The sequence below is a fragment of the Ovis canadensis genome, chromosome 2 (assembly GCF_042477335.2).
Source record: "Ovis canadensis isolate MfBH-ARS-UI-01 breed Bighorn chromosome 2, ARS-UI_OviCan_v2, whole genome shotgun sequence".
Classification (NCBI taxonomy): Eukaryota; Metazoa; Chordata; class Mammalia; order Artiodactyla; family Bovidae; genus Ovis; species Ovis canadensis.
The window spans coordinates 89739437-89761917 of record NC_091246.1 but is presented as its reverse complement, the minus strand read 5'-3'; the positions used below and the strand labels follow the sequence as shown (position 1 = coordinate 89761917).

At 38.3% G+C, this 22481-nt stretch overlaps 1 protein-coding gene across 2 annotated transcripts in view; it reads right to left on the bottom strand.

Moving 5' to 3' along the window:
- FOCAD (focadhesin) overlaps positions 1-22481 on the bottom strand; it is a 305222-nt gene that overhangs the window by 105341 nt on the left and 177400 nt on the right. For both annotated transcript variants that reach the window (XM_069576651.1, XM_069576652.1), the window contains exons 16-18: positions 13404-13538; positions 9523-9573; positions 8727-8810 (exon numbers count right to left, since the gene is read on the bottom strand). In XM_069576651.1, coding sequence (XP_069432752.1) covers positions 8727-8810; positions 9523-9573; positions 13404-13538 — 270 coding nt within the window. The remainder of the gene's footprint in view (positions 1-8726; positions 8811-9522; positions 9574-13403; positions 13539-22481) is intronic.

Below are 22481 nucleotides of genomic sequence, written 5' to 3'. Positions count from 1 at the left end.
AATAATTAACAATTCCTGCAGACTGCCTTCTTCATAGGTCCCCAAAGCACTGTTCCATTTAGGAACTGCACTGAGTCAGGAAACTTGCAAGGGGATAAAAGAAAACAGAGATAAAATGTTTCTCAAGTATAGCAACCTCAACTCTGATGAAGCCTTTCAACCATAACTAGTGTTCTTTTTTGCTAGTGAAGGATTGAAAGCAACCTGACTATCGAGTACTTTCCAAGACAAGATTTAATTCTGATTCAATTTTGAGGACCTAACTCTCAGAGGACTGAGCCAGCAGTAATTACAGAGATAACAATGATGTATGCTCTGTGGAGGGCATGCCCGCATTTGCTGCTATCAGTGTACACCAGAGAAACCGTGGCACATTGCAAACCCTTTGGTTCTGACAAGGAGGGTTTTCTGAGTATCTCTGGTCTGCTTGTAGACTTGGAATTTGCCACATTAGTAGCATCAAGAGGTATCCTAGAGATTGTTTTTTTTTTGTTGGTTTTTTTTTTTGCCATATATGTGGCATGTGGGATCTTAGTTCCCTGACCAGGAATAGAACCCACATTCTCTGCAGAAGGGAGGATTCTTAACCACTGGACTGCCAGAGATATGCTCTATCCTAGAGATTTTAACTATTCCTAGCTGCCTAAAAAGTTCCCCCAAAGGAGCTGGTTCTGGGTCCATTTACCTTGCTTCCTGACTTTTTACACATCATAGTACAAATTGAAAAAAGTATTTGAAGAGCATACAGGGGGAAACAGACATTAATGCTTACAGCTGGAGACTCTATGAATAACACTGGTTACCACACCAGAGCATCAGTGTGTGCATGCCAAGTCACTTCAGTCATGTCTGACTCTGTGTGACCCCATGGACTGTTGCCCCCCAGGCTCCTCTGCCCATGGGATTCTCCAGGCAAGACTATCAGAGTGGGTTGCCATGCCCTCCTCCCAGGGATTTTCCTGACCAGAGGTTGAACTCGTGTCTCTTATGTCTCCTGCACTGGCAGGTGGGTTCTTTACCACCAGTGCCACCTGGGAAGCCCCCAGAGTACCACAGCACTGGGGAACTCTGCAGCATGTCATGTTCACAGAGACAGGGGCCTCTGGGAGGTGGAAGGCAGCACTAAACCCTTAAGCTAAGATGAAAACTCAGAGGGATGGTACAGTTGTGGAGAAATCAGAACCCTTATACACTGTTCATAGGAACATAAAATGGCACAGCCCCTATGGAAAATAGTTTGACAGTTTCTCAGAAAGTTAAAAGCAGACTTACCCAGGAGGACTGCCCAACAATCCTACTCTTAGGTATATGACCAAAAGAAGTAAAAATAAACCATCACACAAAACTTGCCCATCAACGTTCATGAATGTGAATACATTAGTGGTAATAGCCAAAAAAATGGAAGCAACTCAAATATCCATGAGCACATAAACAAAATATGGCATACCTATACAATGGAGCATTATTCAGTCATAAATGGGTATTAAATGCAGGTATGTGTTACTCATGAACTTGGAAAACATTATGCTAAGTGAACAAAGCCAGTCACTAAAGCCAGATATTATATGATTTCATTATAGGAAAAGTTCAGGTCAGGTAAATTTTTAGAGACAGAAAGCATACTAACGGTTGCTTAGTGCTGGGGAGAGAGGGGAAGGGTAATGGAATTGGTGGCTAATAGAATGTTCTAAAATTAGATTGTAGTAGCTCGGTGATTACATGAACAATTCTTTGAACACAGTAAAACCACTAGGATTGTATGCCTTAAATGAGTGAACCGTATGGGATACATATTATATCTCAATAAAGATGGTGGCTCAGATGGTAAAGAATCCACCTGCCAGTGTAGAAGACTTGGGTTCGATCCCTGGGTGGGGAAGATCCCCTGGGGAAGGGAACAGTAACCCATTCCAGTATTCTTGCCTGGAGAATTCCATGAACAGAGGAGCCTGACGACCTACAGTCCATGGGGTCACAAAGAGCTGGACACGACTGAGTGACTAACACTTTCACTTTTCAAAGTTGTTTAGAAAGAAAGGACGGAAGGCTGTAAGAAAGAGAGGAAAGGGGAGAGAGTGTGACCTGGAGGAGGGAGCAGCTGAGGAGGTAGCCACATAAGCGGAAGCATAGGAAACAAGCAGAAGCTGCCACACCCTTCACATGGACCTGAACTGGCTTATGGGCTACGCCAGATAACCAAACACTCTTAATTCCAGAATTACTTCATCTCAAAGAATACGATCTTTCTTGCACACATTTTAGCTTATCCAGTTTCTGTTCAACCTGTTTCTGTTTATTTAGATATATATATATATATAAAATATATATAAATGATTTAATTTAACAACATTTGTCTATATCTTGCATATGCATATATTTTAACAAAGAAATTAGAAATGTACTGTCATTTAAGTACAGAAATACTCTGCCTACTTATAATGGTATGATTACTCCTTCAATTATGTTTCTTCAAAGGTGAGCTGATTCTCCTGAACAGATTAGCACTTATTGTTAGACCTTGGCTTCATTACACATCCCTCCTCCTCCACTCACTTTTCTTCGAGCATTTGTTCCAGCTTCCCTATACTGCTGCTGCTGCTGCTAAGTCATGTCAGTCGTGTCCGACTCTGTGCGACCCCATGGACGGCAGCCCATGAGGCTCCCCCGTCCCTGGGATTCTCCAGGCAAGAACACTGGAGTGGGTTGCCATTTCCTTCTCCAATGCATGAGAGTGAAAAGTGAAAGTGAAGTCGCTCAGCCGTGTCCAACTCTTAGCGGCCCCATGGACTGCGGCCCACCAGGCTCCTCTGTCTTTTCCCTTGACTTGTATGCAACAATGGAATAGGATCAACATGAGTACAACTAGAGAAAATCGAGGGAAGACTTACGAAAGAATACTTGTTAAAATGATAAAATGTTGGTAACTGTATCATATTAGCTACTCAAACATCCAGGGGAAAAAAAGGGGGGGAGGTCTTTTTAGAACATACACACACACACAGACACACACACATGCACGCACATACAGACACCAACTACGCCCTTCCAATTACAGCTAAGCTTTGTTGAAGAAATTTAAAGGGAGAGCCAAATATAAAATGATAAATCACTTTTAAAATCTGCTTTAAGTTGAATATTGAAAAGCTTATCCTACAAAATGCTTCACTACACGTTCTGAACCAGATAACCTTTCAGCCATTCTTCTGTGTGTACAACCTATAAAAATCCAGGAGTTTGTAGATAAGCAGAGAATTTTATTTGGAACATGTCAAGTATCTGCATAAATTCATTTACAAAAAGAAACAGCTTCTGATGAATGCAATGACATTCACTTAAATCAAAGCCGAACAGGTTACACCACATTAATACCAACCCAGGGTGCATAATGAATTCTTTTATATTACTCACTTCTAAAATTAACTCCAGAAATCAACAACACAATCTATCTTAAGAGCTTTATAATAAAAAGCTCAATTTTTAAACAGACAAATATTTTTTAATGAACCCAAGTCACAGAAGAATCAACTGAAATGTTTATCCATTATTGACTGTTTTACCAGAAACACAATTCTCGATAGTTTTTTTTTTTTTTGGTTTGTTTTTTCATTTTGTTTCATCTGTGGGGTGTGAGGGGGCACTAAAGAAGGTGAAAGAGAAGGATAAACAGCTAAAAGATTAAGAAATACAAACTAAATGGGAAAAAACCATTTTATTTAATATTGAAATAAGTCCTCAAAGAAGCCCCATTGAATTTTTTAACCAATTTTAGATTTGCATATTTCAAACGATTAACAATATTGTTACAAATGAATAAACACATGGATTCATTCAACATTCCCAGCTCATAAGACAGCCTAGCACTTAGTATATGTATGTCCAATAAATAATTATTAAAGCAATGCAACTGTTAAGTGTCTATCAACAACAATCCACAGAAGTTCCTAATAATACATCAGTGACAAGAAAGATGAGTTAATGAATCTGGTATTCAAATCCCTAGCTCACATGGTGTCTTATTCAGTTCTGCTCTCCAGAGACATTTTCCATCTTACCGCACATGTACTGTTTCATTTAACCCTACACCTTCCTGCTGATGCCTGCCACTCCTTTAATGGCTTTTGATTTACCAGCCCGTTAGCTTTCTCTCAACAAGATTCAGTTTGGTGGATGAAGCAATGAACAAGAAATCTTTCTATAGTAAATTTAAAGAAAGGTATACTTAGAAAAGTAGTTGAATTATAATCCACGAAAGTAACCATGTGGATATCATCCACTGTGAAAGTGAAAGTCATTCAGTTGTGTCTGACTCTTTGCAACCCCATGGACTATACAATATATGGAATTCTCCAGGCCAGAATACTGGAGTGGGTAGCCCTTACCTTCTCCAAACCTTCCCAAACCAGGGATCAAACCCAGGTCTCCTTCACTGCAGGTAGATTCTTTACCGAGCCACCAGGGAAGCCCAATTATCCATTGTATCTACTTTGTTTTATTTTTTAAAAATATTTATTTAGTTGGCTGCACTGGGTCTTAGTTGTGGCACTGGGAATCTGCATTGTCACATGCGGGACCTTTCACTGTGGTTCACAGACTTTCTAGTTGTGGCACACGGGCTTAAGTTGCTTGGTGGCATGTGGGATCTTAGTTTCTCCTACATTGCGAGGTGGATTCATTACCACTGGACTACCATGGAAGTCCCCACTGTATCTTAAAAAAATTTTTTTTCTACTTGAAATTCACAGAATGTTTTGCTAACAGATTATCTCACAAGTTTCCACAAATAGAAAAAGAGACTGTGGACACACTTTCACTGGAAAGGTATACAAGTAGCCTTCAGTTTTGTGAGTAAGCCAATTGCCCGTGGTGCAGAGTGAGGAATCTTAGATCTTACAACTAGAAAAGTCCCTACCTGGAGAGACTTCTGAAACAGTTGAAAGTACACTTTCAGAGAAAGAGAGTCACAGTTTCACATTACTGCCATCATCCACAACACAGAGGCGGGAGCTGACTGGGTTGCATCCTTTCCCTTTGGGGACTTGTTTGGAATATGAACATATTGCCCATTTGGGGGCTTTTAGTCCTTCAAACAACCAAACTGAAAATCAGTAATGGATAAAAAGAAGAATGCATGGTGTGTGGCCTTGGAAGTAATGATTTCTTCATGTGGAGGAAGGTTCTCTATATCAGAAGCTGGGGGTTGGAGGGAGGTAGACTCTGTTAAACCATTAAGTCCTCTCATCTTAATCCCATTTGAGAGAACGATTCCCTGGAGGCTCTGTCAGTAAAGAATCTACCTACAATGCAGGAGACCAGGTTCGACTCTTGGGTCAGAAAGATCCCCGGGAGAAGGAAATGGCAACCCACTCCAGTATTCTTGCCTGGGAAATCCCATGGACAGAGGAGCCTGGTGGGTTACAGTCCATGGGGTCACAAAGAGCTGGACATGACTAAGTGACTTAACCACCAAACTACCACCAGAGAACCAGATACCTGTAGAAGTGAGTCATATCCCAGAAGGGAGTTAGGGCATTAAAAAAATGTTGAAAAAGCAAGGCTAAAATAAGTCTTAGAGATTTCCTTTATAGACCTTCAGGCTCTGTTGGGTGAAAACCCAAGCATATATATAAACCCAACTCTACATCACTACTCTTTACATTGGAAGATATAAAGAGCTATTTACGGTTATTCAAGGATCTGAGGATATAGGAGTGAAGTTAAGAAAGTAATATTTGACTGAGTATAGCACTTAACTGAGTATTAACTCTAACAAACATAATCAGAAACTGAACACAACCCTCAAGTAAGATAAAATACAGGGCTTCCCTGGTGGCTCAGAAGTAAAGAATCTGCCTATAGTGGAGGAGACATGGGCTTGATCTCTGGGTCAGGAAGATCCCCTGGAGAAGGGAATGGCAACCCAGTCCAGTATTCTTGTTTGGGAAATCCCATGGACAAGGAGCCTGGCAGGCTACAGTCCTGGGGGTCACAGAATAGTTGAACATGACTTAGCAACTAAACCACCACAGAATAAAATATAAACATATCAACATTTAAAGAGGTGGAGACTAAATAGTGAAGAGTATATGGCAGTTATTTAATAAAAGCTATTATGCCAGCTGGAATATTTCAGTAATAATAGCTAAAAATAAGGCAATCATTATACTGTGATCTAAGTTAGAAAATGCTTATTTAAAATAATAATAACAAAAAAGTAGCTTTCTAGAAACTGTAGCTAACCTATTGGTAAGAGTCTGTAAATCAAATATACATGTGACTTTTTCCTTTGTCTTTTTTTTTTTTAAGAAGCTATGGGTATTGCTGATCACCATAGTGCAGTCTGAAATCCCATCTTTTTAAATTTTATGAGTCAAAGAACAAATCTTTTCTTAAGATTTCCTGTTTGTGATAACTGCATGACAAGCTGCCCGATCTGTCTTTGAGTTCTCAATAACACGGGAAATCCTGCCTTCTGATGGATTTGGTTTTACAAGAGCCTATCGTCAGTCCCTTCAATTCAATTCAATAAACAGAAACTTGCCTGGTTCCTACTGGCATCTAATCGTTGAATAAAGTCAATCCAGAAGAAAAAATCAACCCATTTTAAAATGCTTGAGGATCCCAAGAAATTCATCACAAAATTTCTTGCCATTTAACCCCTAGAATGGATTTTGGGTCATCTTACACATAACTTATTCTAACACAATGTTTTCTTCACTCTCTAATGGCATTCAGCAAACATTTGTAGGGACCTCTCTGGTGCTCCAGTGGTTAAACTTTGACTTTCAGTGCAGGGATAAGGGGTTTGATCCCTGGTTGGGGAGGTCAAATTGCCAACATCCGCTGGATCATCAAAAAAGCAAGAGAGTTCCAGAAAATATCTACTTCTGCTTTATTGACTATGCCAAAGCCTTTGACTGTGTGGATCACAATAAACTGTGGACAATTCTGAAAGACATGGGAGTACCAGACCACCTGATCTGCCTCTTGAGAAACCTATATGCACGTCAGGAAGCAACAGTTCGAACTGGACATGGAACAACAGACTGGTTCCACATAGGAAAAGGAGTACGTCAAGGCTGTATATTGTCAGCCTGCTAATTTAACTTATATGCAGAGTATGTCATGAGAAATGCTGGGCTGGAAGAAGCACAAGCTGGAATCAAGATTGCCGGGAGAAATATCAATAACCTCAGATATGCAGATGACACCACCCTTATGGCAGAAAGTGCAGAAGAACTAAAAAGCTTCTTGATGAAAGTGAAAGAGGAGAGTGAAAAAGTTGGCTTACATTTGGCTCAACATTCAGAAAACAAAGATCATGGCATCTGGTCCCATCACTTCATGGGAAATAGATGGGGAAACAGTGGAAACAGTAGCTGACTTTATTTTTCTGGGCTCCAAAATCACTGCAGATGGTGATTGCAGCCATGGAATTAAAAGACGCTTACTCCTTGGAAGGAAAGTTATGGCCAACATAGATAGTATATTCAAAAGCAGAGACATTACTTTGCCAACAAAGGTCCATCTAGTCAAGGCTATGGTTTTTCCAGTGGTCATGTATGGATGTGAGAGTTGGACTGTGAAGAAAGCTGAGTGCCAGAGAATTGATGCTTTTGAACTGTGGTGTTGGAGAAGACTCTTGAGAGTCCCTTGGACTGCAAGGAGATCCAACCAGTCCATCCTAAAGGTGATCAGTCCTGGGTGTTCATTGGTAGGACTGATGTTGAAGCTGAAACTCCAATACTTTAGCCACCTGATGTGAAGAGCTGACTCATTTGAAAAGACCCTGATGCTGGGAAAGATTGAGGGCAGGAGGAGAAGGGGACAACAGAGGATGAGATGGTTGGATGACATCATCAACTCAATGGACATAGGTTTGGGAGGACTCCTGGAGTTGGTGATGGACAGGGAGGCCTGGCATGCTGCAGTCCATGGGGTTGCAAAGAGTCAGACAAGACTGAGAGACTGAACTGAACTGAACTGGGGAGTTAGGACAAAACATAAAACAGAAGAAATATTGTAAAAAATTCAATAAAGACTTTAAAAATGGTCCACATCAAAAAAAAAAAACTTTAAAGAATAAAATAAACATTTGTATGTTTTTGAATTAGCACTAACACTAAACGTGAAACCATACACTTTACTCCTTAATATTACCTGAGAATTGAAAGCTGGTTATATTAGGTAGATGCTAGAAAAGGTTGGTTGTTTTTAGTCTAAAAACTGAGATAATGTCATATAATATGTTAACACTTAAAAGAGAGGGACACCTTCACCCAGTTCTCCAGGACTATCATTTCAAAATAAATAAATAGCAGGTTGTTTTCACAAGGCGTCTCAAGTCTCCATCACAAATAAAGATCTTTGGGTGCCCAGGTTATAGGAAACCATACTCTGTGTAGTCTGGGTTTGCGTAAAGTGGTTCCTAGAGTGACACAGATCTGCTCTGGGCACAGGAATACAGTCACACAACCGGTCACCTTATGCAGACTACATTTTGCTCCATACGTGTCTTCCATTTGCTTCAAAGAGATTTAAATTCACTATCTGTGAAGTCTAAGACCTCTACAATCTATAACAGATAAAACAAATAGTGAATATAAATTCTTATCTTTTAAGGACAATATATCTTGAGTTACAGGTAAGAATCTCTTCCATAGAGGGATAAAAATAAAGCTATACACACAGGAGAAGAGAGACAGCAGTGAGAAAGCAAAAAGGCCTACCTCTTCAGGCAGATGAAGAATTGTGTGGTCCCCCGCACCAAAGTGTGACAGAGATTTATAGGCAGCATTTGCGACAACTGGGTCCTAGTAAAATAAACAAAAGAAATGGCATATATTAAATATCAACTCTGGAGGAAGAAAAAAAATTTTCCCTCACCAACCTTAATGTTCTATAGTCAGTGCTTTGGAAATGGTATTCACGCCTCACTTAGTATGTGCCAATTAAAAGTAGAGAGTAAACAGCATTGGGCAGAAACATAAGAAGCACCAAATATTTATCCTTGTTGGGACATTAAACATAAAAATATGATTCTTCTCTGATTCTTCAGCTACTTCACAGGGAAGTTGACCTTTTGGAATCTCAGCTTTTTCACTCATGAGTTGGGTATAATACCACCGACACATTTTTCTCCATATTTCTTGGTTGGAAATGACATTAAAAAATGGAATGGGCTTTTTATTCATTTGATGTGCTTATTGGTGGGAAGGGGCAAAGCAGGAAAAAGAAAGGACCATTTAAAATGAGAGACAATGGCAATAGGTCCCTCTTCATATCCATCAGCATCACAAAGTAATAAGTGCATTTTATGGTGAAAATATATTAACTGGCATAAATTAAGAATAATTTTTAAAATGTAAACTTATAGTCATAATTTTTGAATTTAAAAATTTAAAATTTTATCCTATTCTTATATTATAGTTCTTTATAACACAGTTCTATAATTCTTATAATATTCTTGTATTACAATTCCTACCCCAGCTTGGTTCTGTTTCTCTGACACCCTTCTGATAGTACCTTGTTTTGAGTATGGTTCCAGAGGAAGCTGAGGACTTGAACTTTAAAATTCTGAAAAATCAACAAACAACAGAATAAATTCTAAGACAAGGATAAAATTGAGAGTAAACAATCTAAAGTAGCAAATGTCAAAAGTAAATCACTTTCAAAATTATACCACTTGTAACAAACTTAATCTGTACTTACTTATCATTCATAAAATGAAAACACTCAGAAATAGATTCATCATCCAAACATATGGATATGTTAAATAAGGTGAGACTTTTAGATTATTAAATTTCACTTCACTTTTCACTTTCACTTTTTCCCCAACCATTTCTTACTGACCTCTCAAATCTCAGTACAAATGTTAGATTACTCTCCTCTTTCAGGCCACTATTCCTAATCCCCTACCCAGGCGAGAGTTCTCCCTTCTCCAAGCAGCCATATGGCACCTGGCACACTTTAGCATTTAATGTGATTATCTGGGCATGTGGTTAACTCTCTCCTAGCTTGTATAATCATTAAAGTGCTACCTGTCTTTCTCATTTCAAAGGCTGGTATATAAAGAATATAAAGCCCATTCCCTCAAATGACAAATATTTAATAAATAAGTGAGCATAAAAAGCCATTTATCTTCCAGCACTTAATGTCTCCTTCATTTTAGCCGTATCTAACTTCTTGCCCTGCTAGATTATATGAGGTTCTTTTATACCTCCTTGACTTTGCATATTCTCCTCAAAACTTCAATGGAAAGCAATCTTTAGTAATTCTTCATGATCTTAGTCCAACAGCACCAACTAAATAAGGTTTCTTTAGTGTCCTCCTAAGAATGTTGGTCACGTCCACCACCATACTCTCCTAACCCTTTGAATGCACTCAACAAAAGCTATTGTAATTATTGCTGCTTGTGTCTATATCCTTTACCAACTTTTGAGCTTTTAAAGGCAGGGACTGACAATGTGGTATAATGGAGCTAGAAAGTGCTGGGTTTAGAAAACAGCTTTCATTTAGAAACTGCAGTACTGGCTCAGTTATTTGTCTTACATGTAGCAGATACTCAGTAAATATTTGTTTAATGAATGAGTCAACCTTTCAAAACCTCAGATTCTCTTGTTATAACATGAAAAATACTTTCTTATCAGATATTAGAAGTAATACTGTGACATAAAGTAACTACTGCTGGGAGTATAACTACTTAAAATAGTATCTATTATTATTTATTAGTATCTCTAAGGCCTAGTACAGCTTTAATAATAATAAATATATTCTGAGTCAATGAATGAATGTATCCAGCACTTTAAAAAGCAATTCAGAAAACACATTAATTGAAACATGGACTCTATTTTCAACAAGCTTATATTTTAATGGAGATAATATTTGTGCACATGTACCTGAAGTAAATATAAAACAGAAATAAAAGTTCTTAAGCCAGTATAGATATGGAACTTTAGGAATAACAGACTCCTGCTTGAAGAAAAATTCTCAACAGATGGGATAACTTAAACTGATTCTTTATTTCCTAAAATAGACTTTAAAATTAGAGATGAAAAAGAAAGTAATTCAAGACAGAAAGAACAACATGAACAAAGGATAAGAAATAGAAAAGTTTGAAAACAGAGAAGGAAACTATAAGTGGTTTGGTTTCCCTGGGGTGCGGGAGGCAGAAAAGAAGAGTGAGGCCTGATTCTAAAAGATCTTATTGGCTCCGTATAAAACAACTGACTTCATTTTAGGTAAACAAAAGGCATTTGAAGTGAGGTGACACGGGATAGCAATGACCTAAGAAATGCTTTGGGAAACTTACATTTAACTCAGGCTTACATGCCAACAAACTCTAAGCAATTAGCAGGAAAAAAAAGTACTTAAACACACACAGGAAGAGAGAGGGGGAAGGAGAAAGAGAAGGAAAGAGAAAGCGGGGAAGGTGGGAAGAAAGGAAGGGACAGAGTGAGTGAGAATGACAGATGGAGAGGGGCTTCCTCTACATTTCTCCCCTCCTGCTCCAGGTGGGCTCCGGTCACTGAAGGAATCTCCCTTACTAGGAGAAAACTGATGGACAGACCATCCCAAAGCTGCTACCTGGACAACAGGGAAATCCGAATATGATTATAAGCATGAAGATAAACCAAAATAAAAGGTCAGCAGAAAAAAATGAAAATTTGAAGGAAAAAAACACAGTCCAAAAGACAACTTATACCAATGTAAGCAAACATAAAAACCCAACACACAAACCACTTCACACATTAACCTGTAATAAAATCTGAATAACTCAAAGTACAGGCAGCACAAAGGTACATGAGTTCAGCTCTTGAAGACAGAAAAAATATACACAACACAATATACAAAGTCCTTATTTTGTTTTTTAGTCTGAGCTCCTTATCAGTAGCCTAGCAGACTTTCTGACATCATAAAGGTATGTACCCGTGAATGGCAGTCATAAAAAAAAGACTGTTGGTGAATTATATAATCTAGGAGTCTTGAATTGATTCTGTTTTAAACACCCCCAAACAAAAGCCAGAATGTGAGAATAAACTCATAATATCCCGTACTGGTTCATTCACTCATTCAATAACTACTTTCTAAATATATATTATGTGCCATGCTAGATACTGTGTCCTTGGTGAGGACAAATCTGATTTTACGCACCGTGTAGCATTTAGAATGATTAGAACAAGTATTATCTTACACTCCTGTCTTATCATGTGATCTAAAACAAGTAAGGGGCTATTCCTGGAATCTTATGGAGGGCTAGTTTATCAAACTCTGTGAAGCACTAAATCAAAGTAAAAGTTTACCAAGACTTCAAGTGAAAATTAATTGAAGCTCTTTGAAAGAAAAGTAAAAAACATGAGCTTAAACGAGGTTATAGCTACAAAAGTGGAGATATAAATGAATCTGCCACCCTCTCATTTCATTCAAAGAAGAGAAAATAAAGAAAATGTTAAACCGAAGCGCATGAATCTTTTAGCAAAATGTCTTCCACCGAGTGGTTCATCACAATGCCAAATACTGACTAGTTTGTAAAATTATTTTCCTCTCCTAGGACAGTTTGATTTTATAATCTTCTTCATGTAAGAATATACATGAAGAGCAAAGCTGTATATGGAAAATGTAAACTATTAATAACACAAAAAATAAAATCTCTATGCCCAAGCTAGAAGCAAAGCACAAATAACACCATGTCTACACTACTGGGAAAGTCTGCCCTGCCTTACTAAATCCTTTAAATAATGCTTTGTAGAATTTTAAACACCAACAAAACACATTTAAACTGTTGGTCTCACGAATTTTATCATTTTAGAAACATACTGGTTTTTAATAATCTTGACTATACTTTCATAATAAAATTTGGCATCCTTCACGTAAGTAAGTCTCAAAGACAGAGGACTAATAAGGGTGGATATCCATCTATTCCTCGGAGTCCATAAAGACATCAACATGTTCACAGAACTAAAAGCACTAAAGGATTTTTGGCAAACACAAAATTACGAATAATTTTTTCCCAAAAGTAATGGTAAAGCACACATTTTCCCAATGTAGAAACAGACAATTTGTTGAGATCCAAACACATACATCCAACCAGTCCATTCTGAAGGAGATCAGCCCTGGGTGTTCTTTGGAAGGAATGATGCTAAAGCTGAAACTCCAGTACTTTGGCCACCTCATGAGAAGAGTTGACTCACTGGAAAAGACTCTGATGCTGGGAGGGATAGGGGGCAGGAAGAAAAGGGGACGACAGAGGATGAGATGGCTGGATGGCATCACAGACTCGATGGACGTGAGTGAGTGAACTGCGGGAGTTGGTGATGGACAGGGAGGCCTGGCGTGCTGTGATTCATGGGGTTGCAAAGCATCGGACACGACTGAGCGACTGAACTGAACTGAACTCAAACACATACCTCATACTCAGCTGTATTGACTGTTAAGGAAGGAACCAGAGAAAACAGCTCACTGAGGGTCTTCAGAATGAGAGGCCTTGTGTCACAGCTCAGCTTTGGGGAGAGAGCATTCCAAGTGGAGCGAATACAAACCACCTGTGAAGCAAACACAAAAGTCAGTACCTAACAAAATCCCAGCTCATCTGAAGCCATTAGTAAAGGAGACTGTCTTTTATTATGAGGAAACTTGAGAATAAGAACTCTTAGAAGATAGGATTTGATAAGTTGTCACCTCTTAGAAGAAATTATATAAACTAACATAAACTGTTGTTGAAGATCTAGCCTGCCTCCTAAAACTGCTTTTTTATGGCTTTATTTTGGTTAACCAAAGAAATAAAACTCTCTCTCATGCATGAATATACAGATTAGCTACACAGATTAACTCCAGATTAGCTACAAACATTGCTGAATAGCCATTCTCTCAAAACAAAGACAGGTAAGATAATGCTAGTACATTTCTAAATCCAAGTATTCACAATTTTTTATAGTTTTCCATCTTACTGAAACTATATCACCAATCAGAAAATTGAGATGTTAGTAAATACAAATAAAACACTCTCAAATCATCTTACAAATTTCTAAATGAGGTAGGTGAATTATTTTATTATTAAAATAGTAACTTAAAACTTTGTTTTAAAAGTCATTTCAGATTTTAAGAGGCTGTTAAATGATAAAAATTAAACTAATAAATGTCATTTCTAGCTTGATCCAATTTCCTTAAACCAAGTATTATAAGGCCATTTCAAGATCTGGTTTATGGATGTTCAAATATCTTCTTAAGTTCAATTCCAACTACAGCAGATGATTTCTTCACTTACAGATATTTTACTAAAACTTTAAAACTCAGGCAGGAAGAGTGACAACACACATCAATTAGAGTTGGACAAGGATTAATCTTTCTAAAACACTACAGTCTTTTATCTTAAGCTTCAATTAACACACACAATTTATTTTCATCTACTAACATAAACTGGGTTTCCCAGGTAGCTCAGTGGTAAAGAATCTGCCTGCCAATCAATGCAGGAGACACAGGTTGGATCCCTGGGTGAGGAATATCCTCTGGAGTAGGAAATGGCAATGCACTCCAGTATTCTTACCTGGGTAAATCCCACGAACAGAGGAGTCTGGCAGCCTACAGTGCATGGGATTGCAAGGAGCTGGTCATGATTGAGTGACTGAGCACACACACTAACTCAAATTATTTAGGAAACACTACATAAGGTAAAGAATAATATATACTTAAGGACCCAGATTAAGGAAAGACTCAAATATAGCAGAAACTATCTCAGAAAACCTGGATTCAGTGCTTTTGCTCTTATTTTCCACTTTCCATGAAAGAGCAGAAAAATGCTATTTGACTTGGGATCCACTACAAATTTGGATTCCACCATCACTAAGGGTTGTGCTATCTGTCAGCCATGACATTAGACACATTTATACAAAGTAGTTCTAATATTACAAAGCAGCAGTATTTGAAATTAAAAAGAAAAAAACAGTCCTTTAAAAGCTACCAACTCAACATAGAGTATATACCGAGAGTAGTATACAGCACTAAGAGGAATAATAAAATATAATCTAACCTTCAAAGAATTTACCACCTTATCAAAAAGAAAGAGGAATGTACGTAACTCTAAATTATTGGAAAACAAAAGGCACATGATTAGATTTTGAAATATTTCCAACAGAAAATAGGCTTAGGAGGAATCCAGGTAGGAAAGCTATGTCATTGAGTGGGAGTCATTAGAGCTTTAAGAGGCAGAAAGCCTAGAGATAGGACTTGAAGAAGGAATGGAAGGAAATCAGGCAGACCTTTCGCAAGGAAGCGGAAAGCATTCGCCAAAACACAAACAAAGCAAGTTGTAGGCATGCATGAGGCCTGGTAACGAAAGGCTGGTGTAGATCAAAGAGCACCTAGAATAGCAAAGCAGTTTGGATCAGAATCAAAAGGAAAAGGAAGCCTCCAGAGATTTCTGAGTTGGGCAATAAACTAAATTCAAATGTTATTTTTGAAAGATTCTTCTGGTAGTCACAGTCAAACTCAAAGCTGTCATGAACTTCTCTAATTCTTATTTCTCCCTAGTCCTTTACATAAAGAGACTCAAAAGTTTTCCAAAAATCATACGCTCAATATAATCACTGACTATCCATGCCTTCTCCTTATTTTAAATGCCTATTTAAATTCCAACCTTCTTTGTTTCAAGACTAAGCTCAAATCTCAATTCTACAATTCACTTTTCTCTTACAATTCAGGCCTTCATTTTATCCCTTTCTTTCCTCTAACTTCCAGCATTTAAAACTCTATACTTTCCCACTTAGCATTTAATTATACTACCTAGTAGTGTTCACTATTTTCGTGAATATAAATTGTCTTCTCAACCAGATACTTAGCTCCATGAAGACAACGACCACATCTAGTTCTCACTCCCTGCTCATCTAGCACACTAATAATTATATCAGATTATCAGTAGTGATCAACTACTGATGATAATGGAACCTGAGAAATAGTAAATCTGAGACAGAAAAGGAAAGAATTAAAAGGTCTTGGACAATGAATTGGAAAGTAAGATGATTTGGGCCTAGAGACCTGGGTGAATAAAAAGCAACATAATAAAATGGAGGGGAAGCTGGAAGGAGCATCTTTGCAGGAAATGGGGGGATGGATATATTTAACTGGAGTTCACAGAAAGACATCCAGAGAGAAATATTCTGCAGACATTAGGGGAAAACTCAGATGTAAGGCTGGCTAATGACAGTTTTGTCATTTAAACATTTGTATAAATCAAAAGCCAGGAAGAAGTATAGTCTCATACATGTTCTGATGCACTTTGCAGATCAACAAAAAAGATGCCTGGCCACCAATTATGGAAGTACAAAAGGGGGTCTTGTCTTTTCCATAGTGGTGAATGGGGAGGGAGGCTACATCCTCCAAGTATTTTCAAAGGTTTACACATTTTAAAAGTCTTTTTCCTAAAAAGTTTGGAAACGAATGCCTGAAATGGTACTCTATACATAGACTATGAGAAGACATTCTAGCATCTCAAGAGTGAATTGTGCCTTAGTTGTAAGCAAGGTATACCTGCCAGGAATATTCAGTAAATTTAGGCTTGCCCAACCACAATCAGGAGCAGGGAAGTCTTTAATAAAGAATGCTGCTTTCTCTGACCTTCCCAATACCGGGCCATTCTTGACTAGATCTTAGAGATCGTCTGACCCTGAGGGCTCCTTGGATTCAACCTATTACCACCTTGCTATGTCATCTCCTAGAACCTGATGGATTTCATCCACTAGCCTTATGATCTGTCATATTATATCAGATGAGCCGAGTTCATGGTCCTGGTCCCAACAGGCTTGTTTTACCTTAACAATTCATTATCCAATGACTTGTCTATTTTCAAAATACAGATTGACATCAGGCTCCAACACCTAATGGGTGACACTTGAAATGACTGATAAAGAACATTTTTTATATACTCTTGAGCTGAAATGGAAAAATTGAGAGTGGGGGTAATTAGCCAGGGCCAGAAATAAAGAGGAAAATACCTGTACTATGGTACTAAAAGGAGGTTGTCAGTTTCTGTAACCTAATAGCTTGAGTTTAAATGCACGCATGAAAAGAGGAGCTACTGCCTTTAGCCTATAACAGGCAGGGAGTTGGAACGGAGACCTCCACATAAAGCCAGCGGGAAGGGCTGCCCTTAGTGTAATGGTTAGACTAGAAGCCACTGAGCTGAGAAATTAACATAAAAAATGGCAGTGAGCTGGGGGCTCCTGGATCACTCTTGGAAAGCACTCCCATAATATATAATCCAAATGATTTGCACAGAAAAGTAAAATAATCCCCTCTAAAAATAAGTTTATAGCTTTATTCATTATAATATGATTATTTAATACCAAAGGCAAACAATCGTCAGAGCTACATGGTAGAAAACACAGGCTATCTACAAAGGAGTAAATTAGAATAACAACAAACTTTTCAAAATTAACAAGACCGAATGATCATGAAATAAGATCTTAAAAGTGCTAAGGAAACTATCATACTACAATACTAAATCCACAATTCAACAGTAATGTTAAATAAGCAAAAACAAAATAGAAGGAGCAATATGTAGGTATTATGCAGATATGGCATATGAATATTTACAAACAAACGACTCAGAATATCTTGCTTAGTTTGTCTATGAGATATTGGAGAATTCATTCCAAGTGCTAATATTATGCACATTTTGTTGCCATTTCTGTTTCTTGGGGAGAATGACACTTTTCCATGTTATTCTTCTGTAAGAACCTTAGCAACAGTAAACAGCACAGGTTAAGGAGACCCAGTGTAGCATGATATACTGGAAAGAGCTCATGACTGGAGTTATAAAGCCCATATTCTCCTATTCGGTAGTTGTGGGACTATGGCAAAGTCATTAATCTCCTTCAATCTGTTTCCGCAGCTGCAAAACAGAAATACTACTACTAACATCTGCTCCATGTATAGCACAAGGTTAATAGTAAAGGCAATATTGAGGCAACTGTATGCAAACATGCTTTATACACTGTAAAAGAAAGTTATTGATAGAAAAATAACGAATCATGAAAGAATCAGGGTCTTTGCTTCAATTCTTGTGCTGTAACAATGCATTTGTTCCTTTGCAGAGGCAATAGATGCCTATTACTCAAATTTTACCTCCAAAAGCTATTTCTAGCAATTCCAAAGAACAGCCTACTCCTTTTGTCCTGATGTTTTACTCCAGCAGAGGGAAAGCTTTATAAAAAACCTTTAGGCTATGAACACCGCCTTATTTGCCCTTTTCATAATGAAGGTAAAAGAAACTGCCTTCACAATTAAGAGGACTCGAGTCATCATCATGCAGCGAAACCCTCTTAAGCTAATTCAGCCCACACAATTCATAAAACAGGACACTTCTGTTACCAAAATACAATAACAGGGGCTAAGAGAGAGTTTAAGGAGCCACGATCAATGGAGCAGAGACAATGGGAAAAATAACATTCTTTCCAATCCTAATAACATGGGGTTAAAGGTTATAAGTATTAAAAAATGACTAGCACAGGTTTATTTAAGCAACTTCACAGTCTTTTAATGTCTGAGTCCAGGGTATTATCAAAGCAGTGTTGTAGAAAACAATAGGAATAAATACTGAGTTGCCTTTTTAAAAGTCCCTTATAATGTAAAGGGACAGTATTTCTGATGATTAGAGTTGCTCAACTTCTATCCTGTTGATGGCAAGTAATGGAAAGACATATATCTAAATCCCAAGTTGTGGCATAGTAAATAAAATATAAGTGTGCTTGATGGGATAAAACAACCGTCATACAAACAATCCCTAACATCATTATACCATTTCCAAAGAAGGCAAGACAGAGGTCTTCAGATTGTTCCATATTTCTGAGAAACTGGCAGTTTGCAGTACAGACTTATAATTCTTATATCTGCATAGATAAAAGAGGCTGGAACTATAGAAGTGATTCAAGTAGAAACAAGTATTTATTAATACTAAACAGACTGATCTAGATATCAAGTCACCCAAGAGATTCACTATGCAGTGGCCCAGGATTTTAGGGTTCTCTTTTATTCCCCCTCGTGAGCAGCTGCAGCATCCCCAAGACACCTCCCTATAGGGAATAGTATCTTCCAGTGCAAACTCCATTGATTTCTCTGCAGGAACAGAAAGAAATGACACAAAGAGCTCCCTGCAGGGACGTTCACTTTTCAGTTTTGCTAGATTCTGTCTGGATTAATTATCTATTTCATGTCGGACATTCTTCTGGCATGAACTACCAAATTCACAGTAAGACTGTGTCAGAAATGTTCTTTGACAAGAAAATGATTAGTGCTTTATTCCTCACAAATAACCAGAGGGAATTTTCCAAAAAGGCCAGTTCCTTCCCCTGTTCAGAGAAATGGAATTTAGACTTCAAGGTAAAGAAAAATAATAGAAATTCAATCAAAATAGCTTAAAAAAACACAACACTCCAACTGCTTAGAAGTTGTTTAGCAGATAAAAATATATGGCTATATGATAACTACATAATCAATAAATATATCTCAGGAAGACAATACTGCACAAAGCTGAAAAAATTCTTATGTAACTAAAATTCAGGTGTAACCAAAGAGCTTCCTGTAGGGTCTCAAAGAAAATACTAGCCAGTGACATCATAAGAGTTTAGATTGAATAAGCTACAACATGGATAAAGCTTAAAAACACCAGGCTAACTATGGAGAACAGTGGAGATTTCCTAAAAAATTAAGAATAAAACTACCATATGACCCAGCAATCCCATGACTGGGGAAAATCACAGTTCAAAAAGATACAAGTATGCCAAAGTTCATTGCAGCACTACTTGCAATAGCCAGGATGTGAGGCACCCCAGAGGCCTATCAACAGATGAATGGATAAAGATGTAGAGGATATATGCATATATCTATGTATATGGAGGATAATTGCCTTATAATGTTGTGTTGGTTTCTGCCACACCACAGTGCGAGTCAGTCCTAATTGTGCGTGTGTGTATTCTCTCCCTCCTGAGCTTCCCTCTCCCCTCCTATTCCACTCTAAGTTGTCACAGAACCAGGCCAGGCTCCCTGTGTTATATAGCAGATATATACATATACACAATGTGTGTGTGTGTATATATATATATATATATATATATATATATAAAATGAAATATTATTCAGCCATAAAAAGGAATGAATCTGAGTCAGTTTTGGTGAGGTAGATGAACCTAGAGCCTGGTATACAGAATGAAGTCAGTCAGAAAGAGAACAATATCCCATATAATGCATATATATGAAATCTAGAAAAATAGTACTAATGAACCTATTTGCAGGGAAGGAATGGAGATGCAGATGTAGAGAACAGACTGTAAACACAGTCGGGGAAGAAGAGGGTGGGACGAATTGAGAAATTAGCACTGACATATGTACGCCATCATGGGTAAAATAGATAGCTAGTGGGCAGCTGCTATATAACACGGGGAGCCCAGCCTGGCTCTGTGACAACTTAGAGTGGGATGGGAGGGGAGAGGGAGGCTCAAGAGGGAAAGAATACAAACACACACACACACACAATTAGACTGATTCACACTATGGTATGGCAGAAACCAACACGATATTGTAAAGCAATTATCCTCCGATTAAAAACACACACACATACACACACACACACACACACCAGGTTGTGTGAAAGAAGCCAGTCACAAAATACAACATATTATATGACTCCATTTATACAAAATGGAAAACAGGCAAATTTAGAGAGACCAAAAGTAAATCTTTGATTGTATAGGGTTGGGGGCAGGGGAGGGATGGAGGCACTGTGCGATGACAGTTAGGGGATACAGAGCTTCTTTTGGGAGTGATGAAAATGTTCTAAACTTGAAAGTCATGATGGTTGCAAAACTCTGTCAATATATTAAAAATCATCAAAGTGTAAACTGTAAATGAGTGAACTGTTCTATTTGTGAATTTTATCTCACTAAATCTTTTTATAAAAAAAAAAAGAGTTCAGATTTAGTGTGGACCTGTTTGACACCACGGAAACAGATATTTTGGTATCAGAGAAGTTTAAGCTGGAACCTTGCCTGTGCCACTAATTAGCTAAATGACCTTTGGTTTTCCTTCTCTGCAAAATGAAGGGTTGTGCTTGTATTAGGACTCTCTGGAGAAATAAAACCAACAAAAAAGAAAAGAAAGGAGGAGGGAAGGAAGAAAAATAAATAAAGATAGGGAGATGGGTAGAGAAAAATATTTATTAGAGGAAGTGTCTCAAGCAGTCGTGGAGGTCAAGAAGTCCCACGTCTGCAGGCTGGAGAACCAGGAAAGCAAGTGATGCAAATCAGATCAAGTTCAAAGACGTGAGAACCAGGTGGCTGCAGTGTAAGTCACAGTGTCTGCAGGTGCAAGAACCAGGAGCTCGAAAGTCCGGGGGCAAGAGAAGAAGGATGCCCCGTATCAAGAGAATTTACCCTTCCTTTGCTTTTTTGCTCCCTTCCAGCCATCATTGGATTAGTTGATGCTGCCCACACTGTTAAGGGCAGATCTTGCTTCTAAGCCTAGGATTCAAATGCTAATCCCTGTCAGAAATACCCTCACAGACACACACAGAAATTATGTTTTACCAACTATCTGGGCATTTCGTAGGCCTGTCAAGTTGGCACAGAAAATCAAGTTGGCATAGAAAATATACTATCATAGTATAAAAATACTCATCAATAAAAGATTGGGCCACATATGAAAATGTAATATACAATGAAATACTATGTAAGTGTAAAAAAAAGTATATATATATTGCCAGGAAAAAAAGTACACACTCTATTAAGATGGAAAAATCAGGTTATAATACATAGTATGCTCAATAAAAGGTGTTCCCCAGCTTAGACAGTAAAAGAATCTGCCTGCAATGTGGGAGACCCAGGTTCAATCCTTGGGTCAGGAAGATCCCCTGGAGAAGGGAATGGCAACCCACTCCAGTATTTTTGCCTGGAAAATCCCAGGGACAGAGGAGCCCGGTGGGCTGCCGTCTGTGGGATCGCACAGAGTTGGACATGACTGAGCGACTTTGCAGCAGCAAGCTAGTGTCTGGCAGCTGCCAGTATTCCGTGGGCCATGATTCCTTCCTCACACCATCACACCGCCTTTTCTTCTCTTTCAGTTGTCACGCCACATCTCTCTTTACAGTAGTTAAATCTGTCTCCTTCTTAAAGGCACACTTGTGATTACATTTAGGGTAACACACAGATATGGTATGGACCTAACAGAAGCAGAAGATATTAAGAAGAGGTGGCGAGAATACACAGAAGAACTGTACCAAAAAGATCTTCACGACCCAGATAACCACGATGGTGTGACCACTCACCTAGAGCCAGACATCTTGGAATGTGAAGTCAAGTGGGCCTTAGGAAGCATGACTACAAACAAAGCTAGTGGAGGTGATGGAATTTCAGTTGAGCTATTTCAAATCCTAAAAGATAATGCCGTGAAAGTGCTGCTCTCAATATGTCAGCAAATTTGGAAAACTCAGCAGTGGCCAC